General features: G+C 61.7%; 1 protein-coding gene across 9 annotated transcripts; it reads right to left on the reverse strand.

The window, feature by feature from the left end:
• Positions 1-601: 601 nt before the first annotated feature.
• On the reverse strand, positions 602-15,006 carry ATP13A2 (ATPase cation transporting 13A2). 9 transcript variants are annotated; one of them, XM_080564205.1, is made up of 29 exons: positions 14,904-15,006; positions 10,885-10,958; positions 10,346-10,513; positions 10,196-10,254; positions 9,860-9,971; positions 9,676-9,755; positions 9,119-9,196; positions 8,539-8,608; positions 7,988-8,122; positions 7,612-7,678; positions 7,377-7,508; positions 7,036-7,203; positions 6,846-6,956; positions 6,699-6,745; positions 6,400-6,588; positions 6,119-6,325; positions 5,877-5,990; positions 5,557-5,713; positions 5,341-5,461; positions 4,698-4,822; positions 4,061-4,221; positions 3,590-3,694; positions 3,423-3,502; positions 3,053-3,205; positions 2,843-2,939; positions 2,437-2,660; positions 2,079-2,230; positions 1,823-1,995; positions 602-1,710 (listed from the first exon to the last, which is right to left on the reverse strand). In XM_080564205.1, exons 1-29 carry the CDS (start codon positions 14,911-14,913, stop codon positions 1,540-1,542), a joined length of 3,540 nt encoding a protein of 1,179 aa, XP_080420331.1. In that variant the 5' UTR covers positions 14,914-15,006; the 3' UTR covers positions 602-1,539. The 9 variants fall into 9 exon arrangements, with proteins under 9 accessions (XP_080420331.1, XP_080420334.1, XP_080420336.1 ...); XM_080564208.1 differs by having other exon boundaries at positions 9,860-9,974; positions 14,904-15,004; XM_080564210.1 differs by lacking the exon at positions 14,904-15,006 and adding an exon at positions 14,200-14,847.
• Between the last annotated feature and the right edge of the window lie 2,036 nt (positions 15,007-17,042).

Raw genomic sequence — 17,042 nt, forward strand, 5'->3', positions numbered from 1 at the left:
GGGCAGAGAGGCACCGCTAGTGCTTGCGGGGGCTCAGACTCCACAGCTTTCCCTGCCTGGAGCTGGGCTGAGGGGCGGCTGAGAGACCCCCACCCCGCGGCACCGAGCTGCCCCTTCCCTCTCCCCACCTGCAGAGCTCGGCAATTCCCTTTCCAGACGCGGCACCTCCATCTACCGGCTTCTCTCGACTTCCACGCGCCTCCGCTGCAGGAAGACACGCTGCCCGATGAGCGCTTTTGCACGGAGAGCCGTCTTGGCGAGGACATCTGCTTTTTTCCAGCAATTATGTTTTTCTTTTTCTTTTTTTTCTTTCTTTTTTTTTTTTTTTTTTTCTAGGAAATTCCAGCTGGAAACAGGCTGGGGGTTATTCACAGCTGCTGCGCCACTGCTTGGTTTGGGTTGCTGCCTGTTCCGAAATCCCAGCGGTGCTGTCCCCGGGCTCTCTGCTTTCAGGCATGAGGGACAAAGTGCCCACAGCATTTTCCTGCCCTGGTGGACAACCAAGTGACCCCAAACCCCTCTCACCTGCTCCGCTTGATGCTCTCCACACCACCACCCCGTCCCAGCAGCCCACTCATACCAGCCAGCCTAGGCGAAGTGGTCAAGAAAATAGTGTTAATTTATTAGACACACTCACAACAGCACCGTATGAAAACCAGAAGTGGTACACCATTCTCCCAACTGCACTTACACCTCTATGCACTGGAACAGAGTTAAAAAATAGAGATCCGGGGTTTTTAATGCTACAAAGCTCCTGCCTGACAGAGACGGCGGCGGGAGCGCTCTGCAGAAGCATCGCCACTGTGTTCACGTGGAGAGGGCTCGGAGGGACTTTGCTGGATCCCATGCCGAAACCTCCCGCAGCTCGGGGAAGGGGATGCTGCTCTTCTAGCTGCTCTGGTGAACCGAAGGGCAAAACCCGTTTCGGCTCTGCGTGAAACGCTCCGAGCCTCTCAGTGGGACACAGCGGTTGATGGCTGGCTCAAGACGCATCCTTCGCAAAGCTGGGGTGGTTTGTAAACAGTTCCTACACATCCAGGGCAGCCCAGGGGAGGAGGAAGCGGGTTCTTCACAGTGAGCAGAGCCCTAAGGCCAGGGTAGGTGCCACCGCCGCCAGCAGGAGAGGGACCCCTGACTTCGTGGCTTTGACCAGCCAGGAGGGCGTGGGGCTCGGGGGGAGAAGAAAGGGAGCATCGCCATGCGAAACTCCCCACTGTGCTCCTCCAGCATCTCCCACCGCCTCCTCTCGGCCAGGGCTCAGCTGGACGCGGCCGCAAGACCGGCCACATCCTTTCTGGAGCGTGTGGCTTCACAGCTGCGATGCCGAGGGTCTCCCTGTGGGGAAGACGAGCCGTGCTGCCCATCCTCGGCCACCTGCTGCATCCCTTGCCTGGGACGGACGCCTCCGGGTCACGCTGGAGCCAGGCACAGATGCTTGTGGCCAGCCCTGCTACGAGGCCAAATAAATAAACGGTGGCAGCCGAGCACTGGCGGGCAGCACCTGCCCGCAGAGCAGGGAGGAGGGAGGCTCGGCGCCTGCTATCTCACGGCGATGGACAGCCTGGGAGTAGCGATGAGCGGTTCGTTAAGGGGTGGCCAAGATGGCTGCTGCTGGCTCAGCTCCTTCTCCAGCCTCTTGAAAAGCTTTTTGGATGCTTTCTTCCTGCGCAGCTTGCGCAAGCACCTGAGCAAGCCGTGGTCCAGGGCGGTCTGCAGCAAAGAGAGGGGAAGGAGAGGATTTGAGGAAGGCATTGCTCAGACAGGCATGTGGGATGGGACGGGCTTTGCAAAACCCCTGTGAGCCCAATGCCCTCGTGCCCACCTCCAGCACGAAGGCGGCGAAGAAGTTGAGTGTGGCAATTCCCAGCAGCAGCAGCTTGAAATTCAAGTCATCGATGCCCTGCAGCTTCAGCAGGGTTTTGGGGAAGCCCAGCGGATACAGGGTCAGCCATACCATGAGGCCAAAGAGGATGACGAGGACCACCAGGAAGAGCACTGAGGGCGAGAAGGGAGAGGGCTGTGGAAGAGGCTGAAGGCTTGATTTCTCCCCTTGCCCATGCAGCCAGCCTCATCCTCACCATTGGTGTAGAGCGGCTCCCGAAATGGGTACCCCTTGGACATGGCGACTGCCAGGATGAGGTACTGGAAGCCCGTGACGCAGAAGAGGACGGTGTTCTCATAGTTGGGCAGGTTCTGGGGAGCCGTCACCGTGCTGTTCAGTGGCACGTACCTAAGGCAGGCAGGGGAGAAGACGGGATCAGAGGGGGGCTTGAAAGGACAGGCAAGAGGAGAGTCTGGATGCTGTGCCACCCCTTGCTCCATCAGCACACGGCAGCCTTTCGCTGCCAGGTGGCCTGATGCCTCCTTGGGGTTGGCTAAAGTCAACGCTGTCCCCATCGCTGAACCCACACAAAGGCGGGCAGCCGGGTCCCGTACCAGCTCTGCGAGACGGTGATGAAGTAGCTGAGGACTTGCACAGTGATGAGCAGAGCTGTCTGGAGGAGCAGGCTGCCCAGCACTAGGACGCTGATCAGCGCCCCTTGGGGACGCTCGGCTCCCAGCTCCTTGGCGGGACCCGTCCGACCCATCAGCACCGCCACGGTGGTGGTGATGATCAGGTCGAAGAAGAGGAACTGGAAGTCGCTCAGGTTGGTGTTAATCTGGGAGGGAGAAACCAGCCGCCCTCAGCCAGGAGGGTTAAAATCCAGCCGTGACACGGTGAGTGGGAAACACCCGAAGGCAGCCCCGAGCATCGTGCGGCGCATCCCGCCGGCTGCCCAGAGCGGTCTTCCCACATCCCCCCACGGCCCTGCCCACCTCCTGCCCAGACAGACGGACTCACCGTGTAGAGCAGCAGCACGGACACGAACTGCACCAGGCTGTACAGGGCCATGTACTTAAACACCCCGAAGGAGGTGACCAGCGAGCACCTGCCCTCCCTGCAGACAGAAACAGACCCGCTGTGCTGCAAGCCACATTCCGAAGAGGGGACAGAGGCACTGAGACCCCTCCGCCTGGTTTTATCCCCACCACGAAGCTGCTGGCTGCTCACCGGATGACCGTGGGCACACACTCGATGTTGGCAATGCGGGAGGTGAACGGCGACGCCACGGATGCCTCTGCCTCCGAGAGCGAGATGCCCACGTCGGCTGCCTTCAGCGCCCCGCAGTCGTTGGCCCCATCCCCGCACATCCCCACGCAGTAGCTGCGGTGAGAAGGGGTCGATTAGTGACACCAGGACACGGGGAGAGCTGGGGGCTTTGGAGTCCTCAAGGTTGCACCCAGGTATTTGGGATAGTCCCTGTGTTTGGGAGGGGGTGGGATGCAAAACCGAGCTGGGAAAGCCTCCGGCACACAAGAAATTCCTCGTGTCCACTCGCCACCCTTTTATCCCCCCCACATCTCGGGCCTGGGGGACTTACTTGAGCTCCTGCAGGCTGCACACCAGCTGAGTCTTCTGGTCGGGCGACATGCGGGCAAAAACTGTTGCTCGGATGAGGATCTGCAAGGAGGGGACAGCTCAGTGCTGGCGCCCAAGGGGCAGCACCCGGCCCGTGGCTCCCTGCAGGAGGGATGGGGACGGGCGAACCTTGGGCAGCAGCTCAGGGAAGTGCTCGCGAACCACGGCGAAGGACTTGCCGTTCAGCGCCAGGTGGCAGGGCTGCGGGAGGCACCCATCCTGCTGGTACAGACCCTGCCAAGGAGAAACGCCCCCTCAGCGCACACCGAGCGGCAGGGAAAGCAGCTCATTGCTTTGATTTTGGATAAAAGGCTTCTTTTAGAGATTGCCATGCCGACTGCCCAGCCCCACAACCGTTGCGTGAGCACTGTCTGAGGAGCACCGTGCAAGCTGCATGCAGCGAGGGCGTTTGGAGCAGCTCTGAGCCACCGTTTCTGGGACATGCTCCCAGAGAAAGGAGCAGGTTACCTTCTCCTAAAGCAGGCGTTTAATAAAAGGGCAGGATCACACTCCCGTTCGCCTCTGAAGACAGCAGCACTGAGAAGAGGCCCGGTGCTCTGGGCTGGGCACAGCCCCCCAAGACCTTGCCTCCAGGCTCACCTCCGGCTGCTCCTCGCCCTGCGAGAGCTCGGCGGGGATGAATTTCAGGGCAGCAGGTTTGTCGTGGCTGGGCGGACAGGCGCTCACAAAGATGACCTGCTCCTTGGGCTCCACCATGCGGCAGCTCCTGGCCACGTTCACGGCTGTCAGCATGTTGTCTCCTGCAGGCAGAGGCAGCGGTGTGGAGCCATCAAGAGTGACGTTTGCAAGCCAAAAACGGTCCTCGAAGCCTGGCAGGCGCTGCTTGCCTTGCTGCAGCACCCTGCTAGCTGTGCAAATCGGGATGCTCGCGGGACATCCACATTCGTGCCGTCGGGGGTCTGACAGTGAGCAGTTTTGCTGCTTAAGCTGCTCGCACCGGGTCTGAGGGTTAATGCTGCGCTGGTGAAAGAGGAGCCTGCACATCCCCACCTCTCTACAGCTGCAGATCCATCAACAAGGGCAGCCAAGAGGGGCACAATGCAAACAAGTATCGGGGATGCACATAAAAAAGGTCCCGGGAGCCCTCGCTGTGCTTCCTGCCAGATTCAGGCCGCTGATGTCTGGTGGAGAAACCCTTCATCCCTTGCACATTACGGCCCCTCTGTGCCCAATCTCACCCCCAGGCCCAGTGTCCCTGTCCCCCCAGCATCGTCACCTGTCACCATGACGGGGCGGACGTTGGCGTTCCTCAGGAGGCGGATCACGGGCTCGGACTCTGGCTTGAGGACGTTTTTCATGACGAGGAACCCAAGGAAGGTCAGGCTGCTCTCTGCAGAGTCCCTGTCGGGATACAGCGAGCTGTTTGGCTTCAACAAGAGTGGATCGACGGGCGTAAACCGGCCAACCCATCCGGGAGGCAGCCAGCAATTGCTCCAGCATGGGGTAGGGTTTAATTGCTTGCAGGCTGCCAGGATGGGGCAGCTTGTGGGGCAGCAGAGTACAAAACATCCCCCGAACCACTCGAGGAGAGCAGGCGATCCTGCTACCGCGATTTGCAGGAGTTGCTGCCGCAAGGCCCCAGCCCACCACCACGTTACTGGCATTTACGGGTATTTTGCAAGCACCAGAGCTGCCTGCAGCAGGAAGGAGGGTTTGGGTTTGACACTGCCACTTGGCCTCTCTCGCCCTGGACCTTTCCCTTGCTCCCTGGCAGCATGTTACAGTCAGAGCTGGAAGCGGCAGCCAGCACTGATGGAAACAGCTCAGGAGCCTGTGCCCTAAATTGGACCTCTGGCAAAGACATGCCTGAAAACAAAGTGAATGGGACCTAAATGGAGAGAAACATTAGTCACGCCAACCTCGTCAGCTGCAGGGCCTCCTCGAAGGTCGTCACCGTGCTCAGAGGTTTGTAAGCCAGAGCCAGGACGCGGAAACCGTCGGTGGTGTAGAGCCGCAGCATCTGGGAGAAATCCGGGGGCACTGCCGACCGCAAGGGAGGAGCAAGGTCACAACGGTTCCCAAATCAAGCTGGGACGCGGAGGCCCAGCGAGGGGAGCCGTGGCTCAGGCACGTACCTGTTTCCTTCCTGCAAAGGCTGGCCACCATCTCCGGTGCCCCCTTGACATAGGCTTGGGCCGCATCCTCACCAGGCAGCTTTGCCAGGACGCTTGTCCTCTGCAGGGAGGAGGAGAAGGGGAAGCGCCGGAGGATCCCCACGGGTGACTGGTGCTTCTGTGGGGGAAAAGGGAGAGTCAGGGCTGGGCAGGAGCTCCTGCCATGGGAGGTGCAACCTCTCTGGGGCTGCGAAGCACAGCACGCTTTGCCACGCAACCCGCGAGGCTCGGGGAATGCTGCAGAAGGGCTGTCGGCACAGCGCAGCCTCCTCTGGGCTCACCCTGCCTGGCGGCTGTTCTGCCTCAGGCGGAGGCTTCATCACGGCCAGGACCTTCGTCCCAAACTGCTGGAAGCTGGGCAGCTCGCCTTCATCCTCCTCCATCATCTCCAGGCGCTGAAACCACGGCAAAGCCTTGCAAGCCCCAGCTCTGCCCCGCGGATGGTTTTAACACCCCCTTTCTCCTCTCCCGGCAGAGCAGACCTCCATCTCCCTGCGGACAGATGCCCCACCGCTTTTCTTACCCAGCCGGTGGATTCCATCATCTTGAGGTCCACGGGGTCTCCGATGGGCTGCGCCCGCAGCAGCGAGACGGTGTGGCAGGCGGCCAGGGCATAGAGCAGGGGGCCGCCGGGCAGGTGGCGTGGCTCGTAGACGACAGGCATGAAACGGTGGTTCTCCAGCGGGACCACTCCCCAGACATCCAGCCCTTCCTCCGTGAGCGTCCCGGTCTGGGGGGACGGAGCAGCGGGTCCGGACCAGCCTCCGAGCTGGAAACTGCGGTGCGGCGCCGCCCGAAACTCACCTTGTCGAAGCAAACCAGGCGGATCTTGCCGCACAGGTTGATGCGGGGAGGGCTGATGCAGAAGATGCCCTGTTTCTTCAGCCTGTTCTGGGCGTAGATGGTGCCCACGGTCATAGCAGCCGGGAGAGCCGGCGGCACGATGACGGTGACGAGGTCGAGGGCACGGATGATGATTTGCCCCACGGGAACCTGGCGCACAAGGGGTGCGTAAGCGGGGTGGGCACCCTTGCAGCCCGCGCATCGGCGCCGGGTCCATCAGCCACGTGCGTGCGGGGATTGAGCAGCTCCTGCAGCCCTACCTGGTTTTTAACCAAGATGAGGATGCTGTACAGCGTGCCGATAAAAGCTGTGCGGGAAAAAGAACGGGCTCCGTTACAAAGCCAAGCGGGGAGCCTGGGTTCAACCGCTCGAGAGGAATCTGGCCGCTCCTGGCAATGCCTCCCTACCCAGGACAGCGAGGAACAGGACAAACTTCACAGAGTCCTTGTAGAACTTGAAGCTGACGGGCTTGGGGTAGAGGATGGAGCTGATGAGATCCCCTTTGGCCGTGCAGAACCCTGCGGGAGAGGGGCAGAAGGTCCGCACGCCCAAAGCCACCGCCCTGAAGGAGACGGCTTGTCCCCTGCGCGCCGCTACCTGTGCGGGTGACCACGGCCAGCACCTCCTTGCCCACGTAGGACTTGGCTTGGATGACCTGCGTCCCGCAGAACAGCGTGTGCCGCCGGTGCTCCTCGGGAGAGTAGACAGCGCTGGCGGCTCCGCCGCAGGCCGGGAGAGGCGTTTTCATCACTGGCACGCTCTCCCCTGCAGGAGAAACCCGCGGCGGTGAGGAACGTCGCAGAGGGAGCTTTATAACCCCAGGGTGTCAGGATGCAGCCAGCCCCTCCGGCAGCCTTTGTGCAGGAACAGGTGAACACAAGAATGGGAAAAGGGGCTGCTGAGACGTGAGGCGTCCCTCCGGGTCCCAGTGCTCTCACCCGTCAGCATGCTCTCGTTGACCATGCACTCGCCCGTCAGCAGCGCGGCGTCGCAGGGGACCAGCATCCCATCCGAGGGGAGGCTGATGCAATCGCCTGGCACCAGGTCCGCGGAGCTCACCACTGCCTCCTCTGGAATAAAAGCCCGGCGTGTCAGGCACCAGCCCCGCACCTGCCTGCCCACCACAGGGAGCCCACCGCCCCCGGGCTGCTCGCGGGCACCGCGCTCACCCACCTCCGTCAGGGCGGCGGACTCGGACGCCGACTGACATCTTGGCCATGTTCTGCAGCGTGGTGCTTTGCTGCAAGGGAGGGAGCCATTAGCAGCCCCTCGAGGGAACGGAAAGCTCAACAAGCACAGCAAAGTGCCCGTAAGACAAACGGGTCTTGAGTGCACCAGGCTGCGAACCACATGCAAGGGCTGAGGAAACCTGCCCCGCTGTTGGGGCACGGGTTGCGCTCAGCCGGCCGCGTTCAGCGCCGGCAGAGATGCCAAGCAGCTTCAGAACAGGGGTTACTCCACTAACATCCCAGATAACCCACCTCCCAGGGTGGGATGGGGTTTGCTAAGCTCTTCCCTCTGTTTTCCCCAGCCGCTGCCCGCCACCAACCTTCCTTGTCTCGTAGAGGGACAGCCCCAGGGAGATGGTGGAGATGAGGAAGATGCAGGCAGCGTAGTAGTAGTAGGCATCGCAGACCCACAGCACGATGCTGAACACTTGGAAGATGTAGAAGGGGTTGAGTACCTGGAGAGAGAGCAGGTTTTGGGGAGGAGAGCTTCCTCCAGACCGCTGTGAGACCTCGGGGCTCCTCGGGAACCCACTGCTGATGCAGAGGAGAAGCTGGCCCTTCCCTGGGGCTGGGCACGGACTAGCTGAATTCTCCCAAGCCCTCCGTCTTCCCCAGCTTTGCTTATGGTCAGGACTCCTGAGGATGCTCTGCAACTAACTGGGGATGCTCCTGTCTGAGCTAAGGGGCAGGATGAGTCCCTCCTCTGCCTGCTCCGATCACTGCCCAAGCTGCCTCTCCTAACGTCCTCTCCCCTCTCCTAACGTCCCCTCTTCCCTGCCAGCAGGGCCATGCTCTGGGAGCGCTCGCAGGGGCTCACACAGCCGGGGACACGCAGCTCTCTGGAAGCACAGCTCTGGCCATGGATGCGCACCTCCTCCACCAAGAGCCTCGCGTAGGACTTGACCGGCACCTCGATGAGGTTCGGTCCGTAGATCTTCCTTCTGCAGAGGGGAGAAAAGAGCAGAGGGGGAGCAAACAGACGCCAGGGAAAAGCTGCACTGCCAACCTGATGTGCCCCACCCCGTGCGATGCAGGAGCAAAGCAAGGGCAGGCCAGCACACCTCTGTACCACTACACCACCTCGCTGCTATTAAAACCCTCTTCTTCCTCCCTCCACCCCTCCACAGGCCAGGGGAGCGAGTGGGTGGCACAGTAGCCCCGTGACCTCTGTGTATCACCTGGAAATGGCCCAGATTAACTCCGTGGTCTCATATCCGGGGAGTTTGGTTAACGGTGATAAAAGCTACTATTTTAACTCCATTTCATTTCAAGCATGGTAAAGATTTCAGGTGTTTAAATGATGATGCAATGGTCTATTACCACTTGTAACTGAGCCCTCAAAGCCATCCTTGGTTTTGAGGGCTGGCTGTGAGAAAAATCCCACGCTTCAGAATTTGCTTGGCCCTGGAAAAATCTCAACGGGGTGTCCCAGGAAGCTGCTGAATCCCTACCTGGTGTTGTGGTCTTGCTGGTCAAGCCCAGCCTGGGAGAGGTGGAGATCCGCACAGGTCCAGCCTTCATCCAGGACGCTGGCAAGCCCAGGGGGGTAAGAGAAACAAGAAGAAATGGATTCAAAATCAGCAGGAGCCTGGCCCGGCGGAACAAACAGCACGTCCAGGTCCTCGGCGACAAAAAACCCTTTAGGAAAGAGAGAGCATCTTGTTCCTTGGGCTCGGCCACGGCTTGTGGGTGCCAAGGCTGGGAGCAGGAACAAAAGGGGCATAGTCTGGAGATCTGCGAGCAGCGCAGCGCTCATCCAGTGCCCAAGCGAGCCGCTCGGGGCAGCTGCCAAAGAGCTTTGCTCAGGCTCCTCTCCCCACTGCGACAGCCCTGCTCGCTGCCCCACAGACGGTGCCCAAAGGCTTTGCAACACGGAGAAAAGCCCCAGTGCGGACGTGCAACTTACAGATGGGCTAGGACCATGCTGGGGGGGCTCAGGGGCCAAGAGGAGCAGCGCAGGGATGCAGAGAGGCTTGCTGCTACGGGGCGGGGAGGGGGAGAGAAATACCTGACTTTGCAGTACGCCTGCCACCTTTCGATCCAGACGTAACGCAAGCCCTCGAAGAGATAGTAGCGCAAGGTGTTCTTCTGAGCAGAGCAGGAGGGAGAAAAAAAGGGTGTTAATGGCACAGGAGGGCAGCCCCTGCCCAGGGAGAGGATTTACGGGGCAGAGGTGGGGTCGCTGGCGCTACCTCTTCCTTCTCATGGAGCCGGATGGTGTCCCGGCTCTCCTCCTCGTCTGCCACGCCGATGGCGATGCTGGTCCTCCGGTCCTCCGGCCTGGCCCCCGGGTGATGCTCCAGGCTGCTTGGGGTGGGAAACCAAGTGTTAATCCCTCCCCATCTGCTGGCACTGCTGCAAGCACAACCCTTCGTAGTCAGGGCTACAGATCCGAAGTGCTTCCCCCACGTAATGTAACGCAGGGGATGGGACAGGAGCTTGGAAAAGCTGCTCAGAAGCACAACCAGCTGTCTCAGGAAGGGTAAATTGGGGTTAAAAGGGCCGTGAGGGATCAGCCCTGCCCTCACCTGCCTTCGCCCAGCGCCTCCGTCCGCACACGCGTGGTGAAGCACTGTCCGAAGCGGTCCTGCAACACACCCGCGGCTGGCGGCAGGGTCCGAGCGGGGGGGAATCGGCAGCCGCCGGCTCCCCGCGCCCGCAGCCCCGCGGGGGCTTACCCTGATGATGACCCAGTCTGCCTGGCCCAGGGCGCAGGGCTCGCACTTCGCCCGCACCTCCAGGCTGGGTTTCCAGTGGAAGAGCAGCAGCAGGAGCCCCGCCGTCAGCACGGAGCACGCGTGGCACAGGGCCACCCGCCACGGCTTGGTCTGGTAGCCGGTGACCTCCTGGAAGGACACGGTGCCACGCGGGCTGGCTCCGAGCTCGTCCGTGGCCCCCTCACGTGCCCCCATCGCAGCCGGGCCCCGCTGCGATATCTGCCCCGCAACAGGCTGCAGGCTGGCTCATCCTTATGGGGCTGCCGGCTTATTTACCGATCAACCCCAATAAGGTTATCAGTCTTAAACTGATCAAAGCCTCTTGGCGTGACAAGCTGCTCTGGGGCACCGAGGGCAGCTTCACGGCAAGGAAAACACCACAGGAAACAGCTCTCTCGTCCTACTGCTTGCAAACAGCCTTCTTCTGCTGATAATAAACGGTTTTCTGCCAGCCCGCCCCCAGCTCGCCTCCCTCCCCGCACCGAAGCGCTCGGACGTACCATGCAGGATTTATCGGCGTCTTGCTGCAGCGTCCCGTAGCCCGGCCGCGGGCTGCCCAGCAGCCTGCTGCTGTCTGCAAAGTCAAAGAGGGGAAAACGCGTTACCGACGGGCGCCGAGAGCCTCCCCAGACGGGTGGCAGTGGCTCGAAAGGAGCCAGAGAGGCAGGTCCTCGTGCTGAACCGCTACGAGACGTCCTTGGGAGCGCCAGCACCGGGACCTGCAGCCTCACCTGCCTCCAGATCCCAGGCTGATGGAGGGAGGGGAGGAACCCGGAGCCGCTCAGGGTCGCAGCCGCCGCATGGGCAGGGGACACCCCAGAGGTCCCCGGCCACCCCCGTGCCTGTTCCTGCCGCACGTGACGGTCACGCGGGCGATGCCAAGGGAGCCCGGGGAGAAAAGCTGGCACGAACAGCGGCTTAGAGCCAGGGGGAAGGGAGCAGAGCTGGTGCAGAGCCAGGTCAAGCGCGCGGCAAGCTTTCCCGAGCCGCTTTTCACGCTTATTTGCTCCCCGCGTTTCCTCCTGCCTGCTGGACGTGGCCTGGGCGCTGGGAAACGGCCGCAAGAGCCGCTTTTTGTCATTTCACCTGCAGGTTCAGCAACCCGCCGTGCGACGCCCTCGCAGCCCTAAAACAGCCGGGACGCCTCAAAATCCGCCCTGGCCTGAAACCTGCGGCGTGCCAGAGCGCGGAGGCAGCGGGGCCGGGCCGATGCCCCAGCCACACGCACCGCTCTCGCTGCTCGCACAGGCAGGCATCGCCCCGCGGGGCGCAGCGGCCGCGGTCTCTTTGAGCAGCAGCGGGGGAAGTACCACGTGGCACGAACACGAACGCAGCCCTGCAGCCAGCAGACGGTTTCCTGGCTGGCTGCAGGTTTCCAGGAGGGCACCGGGGCGGGCTGCGTTACCGATTTGTTCGCTGCACGCGGGTGTCGCAAAGGAGCTCCTGGAAAAGCCACCCCGGCCAGATTCCTGGCGCTGCCGGCAGCCCTTCGCAGGGCTCCGTCCAGCCCCAAAAGCTCGTCTGCTGGGGGCAAGAGGCCCAAGGGAGGGTTCGATTCAAATAAAAGCCCTCACGGGAAGGGCTGTGCAGCCCGTGAGGAGGGGCGAAGTCGGACTCTTCCCCAGCAGGCTGCAGGAGGGGAGCCGGCTGAAATGCCGTGCAGGTGACCCGTTTGCTCCCCGCAGCAGGCAGCACCGCTGCCTTTCCACCTCGCCTCCCCGCTCTCTGCGGCACTGCTCTGCCTTTCCTCACCCTTCCCTGCAAACCGCAGAGCTTCTGGAGGAGTGTGCGAGCACTGCCACACCTGGTCCCGGCGCAACACTTGCACGACCCCATCCCCGTGGGTTTTCTCACCTCCTGCGCCCATCCTGGCAGCGTCCCAAACACCGCGAGCGAGCAAAGCTCTCGCCTGACGCCCCCAGCCTTACCCCGCCGGCTGCGGGGCCGGGACGGGGTCGGGATGCCCCTCGTCGCCTTGCCTGCCGGTGGATGTATCCGGGAAGCATCCGGCGCCGGGAGAAGGGAGGGAGGGCAGAGCGCAGTGAAGCTGCGCGACCAGTTTGCTTCGCAGCGGCCACACCTCGTCTGCAAACACGGCGCGGGGGCAGCCGCATCCCTCCTCCTCCTGCCCCCGCAGCAGCAGTTTGCCCCTGCGGTGAAGGGCTGGAAGTGATTGCTTCTGTCTCTGGAGCGGTCGCAAACTCAGCCAGGTGAGGAGGGAGCAGCGGGAGCACCTGAATCAAGGAGCCCTGCGAGCTGCCGGGGGTGCAAAGGGAACGGGAGCAACGTACCCCCGCCGACCCCAAAGCGCTGCTCTAAGGTGCTACCTGGCACCCTTCCGAGAAGCAACACAATTCCTGCTGCTGAGGATCGGGGGAAAACAGGGCAGAAACGTGCTCAGGGCACCCTGAGAGCCAGCGCGTGTCCTAGCAGGGGCTGGAGCACCCTGCACCAGACCAGAGCTGGACACCTTGAGCCTACGCGTCTCGTGGCTCTGAACACCCCCCCGAAAAGCAACCCCAGCTGGGGACCGTTTGCACATGCCAGTGCTGGTCCTGCCCCGAAATTTCACCCCGAGAGAAAGCAATTCTGCCCAGCAGCACCACGCACACCGACAGCAGACGCACGCCGGTCCCAGAGACCTCCTCTGCAAGCTCCCTTTGCAGCCGCAGCCTTTTTGCGGGCACATTTCTCGAAGCAAACCCCAAGGGGACTTGGAGATCTTCCTCTGCTCTCACGGTCCCCACCAGACGCTCCCTGCTCCACGCAGGGCTTCCTGAGCATCCTCCTCCCTCCCTCCCTCCACAGGCGGGCTGGAAGTTGCACAGGAGAAGAGGAAGGTCCAGCCTGCAAGGGCTGGCCCCCGCTGGTCGGTGCGATGGGGCTGGCAAGGTCCATCCAGGCCCTTGGAGATGGGGAAAGAGAAAAAATCAGGAGGAGGTGAAAGCCAGGAAGGAGGGATGAGGGATGGAAAACTGAATGTGTCAGCGTCTGGGTCACATGCAGCAATATTTAAAAGCTCCAAGGCCTGACCCAGCAAGGGGTTAAATGCTGATGAGATCTCATCAGTTCTCTCTCCGGCGCTTTTTCCAACATAAACTCCCTGTGCAGGCTACCGGAGAGAAACAGGACAGCCTGCCTGCCGCACATCCGGAGCCAAACGTGTATTTCCAGGCGGTCGGGTCCTACCCAGACGTGGCATCATCAGCCGTGGGAGCACAGACAGGAAAAAGCCCCAAGGCCGGGAGAAACAACAGGATGAGACGGGCTCAGCAGCAAGAGCTACAGGGCCTGTACATGGAGGACCGGGTTCAAGCTTTGCCGTTGCCGGTAATCCTGGGCAAATCGCTCTCATCCACCTGCAAGCGCTCGAGATGGGTGGAAAAATAAATCCTCGTAGGCAAGGAGCCCCCCGCAGCAGCCCCAAATCTACCACGGGTGGATTTTGGTGACTTATTTCGCCCTCGCTGGGCTCGCACCTTGCAACGAGGGATTGCGCAGGAGCGGGCAGGCGGCAGCACGGGCAGCGTTCGCTTTGCCACGTGCTGACGACGCCGGCAGCGATAAAGCCCTTCCAGGAAGCGCGGCTGCAGGGCGCTGGCGTTTCCCCCCTGTCGGGCATCGGGGACTGGCGGGCCCTCTCCTCACGCCCCCGCGCCGCGTGCCGGCCTGCGGCCAGAGCCGGGGCAAGCGCCCGGCGGCTGCGGTGGAGGAGCACCCTTCTTGGGCAAGCCCAGCGAGGAGAAAAAATCTGACACACGTATATCCCGACCCCCCGCGCTTCCCCAGACGTCGGTTGAGTCAAGGGCTCCTACCTTGCTCAGCGCCCACCTTCCCGTGGCCTCCCATCTCCGTTTGGGCGCGCTGAGCCAGGAGCAGGGCACCTCCCGTCCCCGCTGCTGGAGCCAGGCCGCTTCTCCCCTGCCAGGCCTCCCGCAGGAGCCCCGGGGAGCCTCAAATTCGGCGGTGCGATGGGAAAAGAAAGCAAAACAGAAAAAAACAAGCGGCCGGGGTTTGACCCCGAGCGCTGCGCTGCCGGAGCGAGAGACGGGCACGAGGCAAGGGCCCGACGAGGGGGCAGCGACGAGGGCCCCGCACCCCCGCCCTTTTCCTGCCGCCGGGCGCTTCCTCCCCGGGCCGCCTTCGAGCGGCTCCGCTCGGGGCCGGGGAACGCGGAGCCGAAGGGAAGCGGTGACGGGCGGAGCTCGCGCCCTGCCCCCTGCGCCCGGTCCTTTCGCATCCTCACAGACCGCACCGCCGGCACGGACGCTCTGCTCCAACGGCCCCGGAGCAGCCGCGGACCTGCCGAGCCTCCGGGGCCGGGGCGCCGCAGCGCCTCGGGGCGTGCGGCGGCGGTGCCGGGGCTTCGTTTCCCCGCATCGTCCCCGCACCTCGCGGGGCCGCGCGTCCCGCAGGATGCGACCCCCCCCGGGCTGTGCTCGGTACAACCCCGGGCCCCGCTCGGGCCGCCACGGGCCCCTCGCGGGATGCGGCCCCGGCCCCCCCCCCCCCCGCTGACCTGAGCTCATGGCGGGCCCCGGTTGCGGCGGCCGCCCCGGGGCCGCGGCCCCACGCGCACCGGGCGGCGGCGGCGGCGCAATGGCGGCGCGCGGGGGCTGCCGGGAGTTGTAGTCCTGCCCCTCAGCGAGGAGGCGCCCCTGGGGTTGCCCCCGAAAGGGATTCGCGAGCCCTGCGCGGCCCCGCGGCAAAACGGCCGGGTCCTGCCCCCAAGGGGGCTCTGCGCCCCCGCGGCTTGTCAGGAAACGCAGCCGGCTGCGGCCCCAAAGGGCTTTGTGTTCCCCCACCTTGTGAGGAAACGCACCAGGCTCTGTCCCCAAAGGGCTTTTTGCCCCCTCACCTTGTGAGGAAACGCACCCGGCTGTGTCCCCACAGGGCTTTGTGTCCCCCCACCCTGTGAGGAAACGCACCCAGCTGTGTCCCCACAGGGCTTTGTGACCCCAACCTTGTGAGGAAACGCACCCGCCTGTGTCCCCAAAGGGCTTTGTGCCCCCCCACCTTGTGAGGAAACACACCCGCCTGTGCCCCCAAAGGATTTTGTGCCCCCAACCTTGTGAGGAAACGCACGCGGCTGTGCCCCCAAAGGGCTTTGTGCCCCCCACCCACACCAGGCTCTGCATCCCCCCCTCCCGAATTGCTTGCACACCCCCCGCACCCTCGGCTGCAGCAAGTGTCCCTCAGGGAAGGCTCCAGGGTGGGGGATGCTGAAGCCAGTAACCCCAAACTTCCCTCACGCGGGGGAAGCAGACCTAAATACACCCCCCCCCCAGCAGGCTGCACTGGCTGGAGCCTGGGCTCTTGGGTCCCCAGCCGCTGCAAAACCAGTGCCAGAAAAAGCCAAGGCCCGGCTCAGCTGCAGCCCCCGCACGTGCAAAGCGGTCACACTCCCCCCTGCACACGCAGGCCAGCCTCACGTAAGGTTTCTTTTCAGGAAGGGAGGTGAACCAAATTTTTTCTTTGGATGGGGGCTCAGCTATGGTCCGTGCTTCCCCGTGAAGCAAGAGGCAAAGCAGCTGTGTGCTTACACTACCTGCAGTTAGGCAGAACTGGGAAAATAAAGACAAAAACAAAAATAGAATTTGCATGGACAGTCGAAGCAGAGAGGAGCTGCTTCCACCAGAGGAGCTCCTCACTGTCCTGCATTTCCATACAGCTCACTTCAACTACTCTGCATAACTTTTAACCAAAACAAAGCAAAACCCAGTTCATTTGTATTCCAAACCCATGTAACTGAAGAGAAAGACATACTAGGAGAGGAGCCCTTTGGCCTCCCAGTGGAAGCTGGTTGCAAAGCCTTTTTTTATTCAAGTTGTTCCAGGGAACCCCTTGGCTTTAAGTGGAGAGGTGACATTTTGAAGCACCGAGATGCAAAGCAGACAAACATCTGTGTCGTAAAAGTGATAACAACACATCCCTGCAGCAGGGACGTGTGTACAGCACCGGTTCTTACCCAACCTTAACCACAGCTCACCCAAGGCACAGAAGGGAGGGGAAACACAGGGACATGGAAAGGCAGCCTGTCAGACATAACTCGTAGGTGTTAAACGTGTGACCTATGGGACTCTGTGTCACATCAAATCTCAGGATCAAAGATGTGTAGCTCCAAGAAAAAAGTTATGTAATTCTGCAAGTGAGTACTGAAAGATCAGCCTGGCTTCTCAAGAAACCCACAAGGCTTTCACTGCAGGCAGAAACATAAGGAAAAGAAAATCATTTTGTGGGTAAGACTTTCCAGAGCTGTATAGAGCAGCATTTTTACACCACCCCACTACCTGTAGCTGCCCACTGGCTGTTACCAGACCGTGCCTCAGCAGCAGTGCACCATCATGACATTTCTAGAAGACTTTTACTCATCTCAGCAAAAATCTGTTAAACAGTGAAACAGAAAGCCCTTCCCGTCTCACCACCCCTCCCTATCTCTCATATTCTTATCAGGATGTCAGGATTACCCACAGCTGGGATTTAGAGAACATTTCTCTGAAAGTTAACAGCAGGGCTTTTCACCAAAGTTCACCAAAGCTGGGGCTCTGGACTGGGCACTCCACATCAGGGTAAATCCAACTCAAAAATTCTTTTTCCCCTAACATGCACAGCACTAAGAATGCAGCCTTTTGCAGGAAGTAACACCCTACCCTGGATA

The sequence above is a fragment of the Anser brachyrhynchus genome, assembly GCF_964034855.1.
Source record: "Anser brachyrhynchus genome assembly, chromosome: 21".
Lineage (NCBI taxonomy): Eukaryota > Metazoa > Chordata > Aves > Anseriformes > Anatidae > Anser > Anser brachyrhynchus.

What these genes read in the sequence shown, in the direction of transcription:
- ATP13A2 (XM_080564209.1), bottom strand. Translation starts at nt 14,233, where the DNA reads ATGGGAGGCCACGGGAAGGTGGGCGCTGAGCAAG. An exon ending in CAACGAGAGCATGCTGACGG is followed by an intron (nt 7,204 to 7,376) that starts GTGAGAGCACTG and finishes TTTCTCCTGCAG; the next exon opens with GGGAGAGCGTGCCAGTGATG. An exon ending in CCGTGCTGCTGCTCTACACG is followed by an intron (nt 2,661 to 2,842) that starts GTGAGTCCGTCT and finishes TCTCCCTCCCAG; the next exon opens with ATTAACACCAACCTGAGCGA.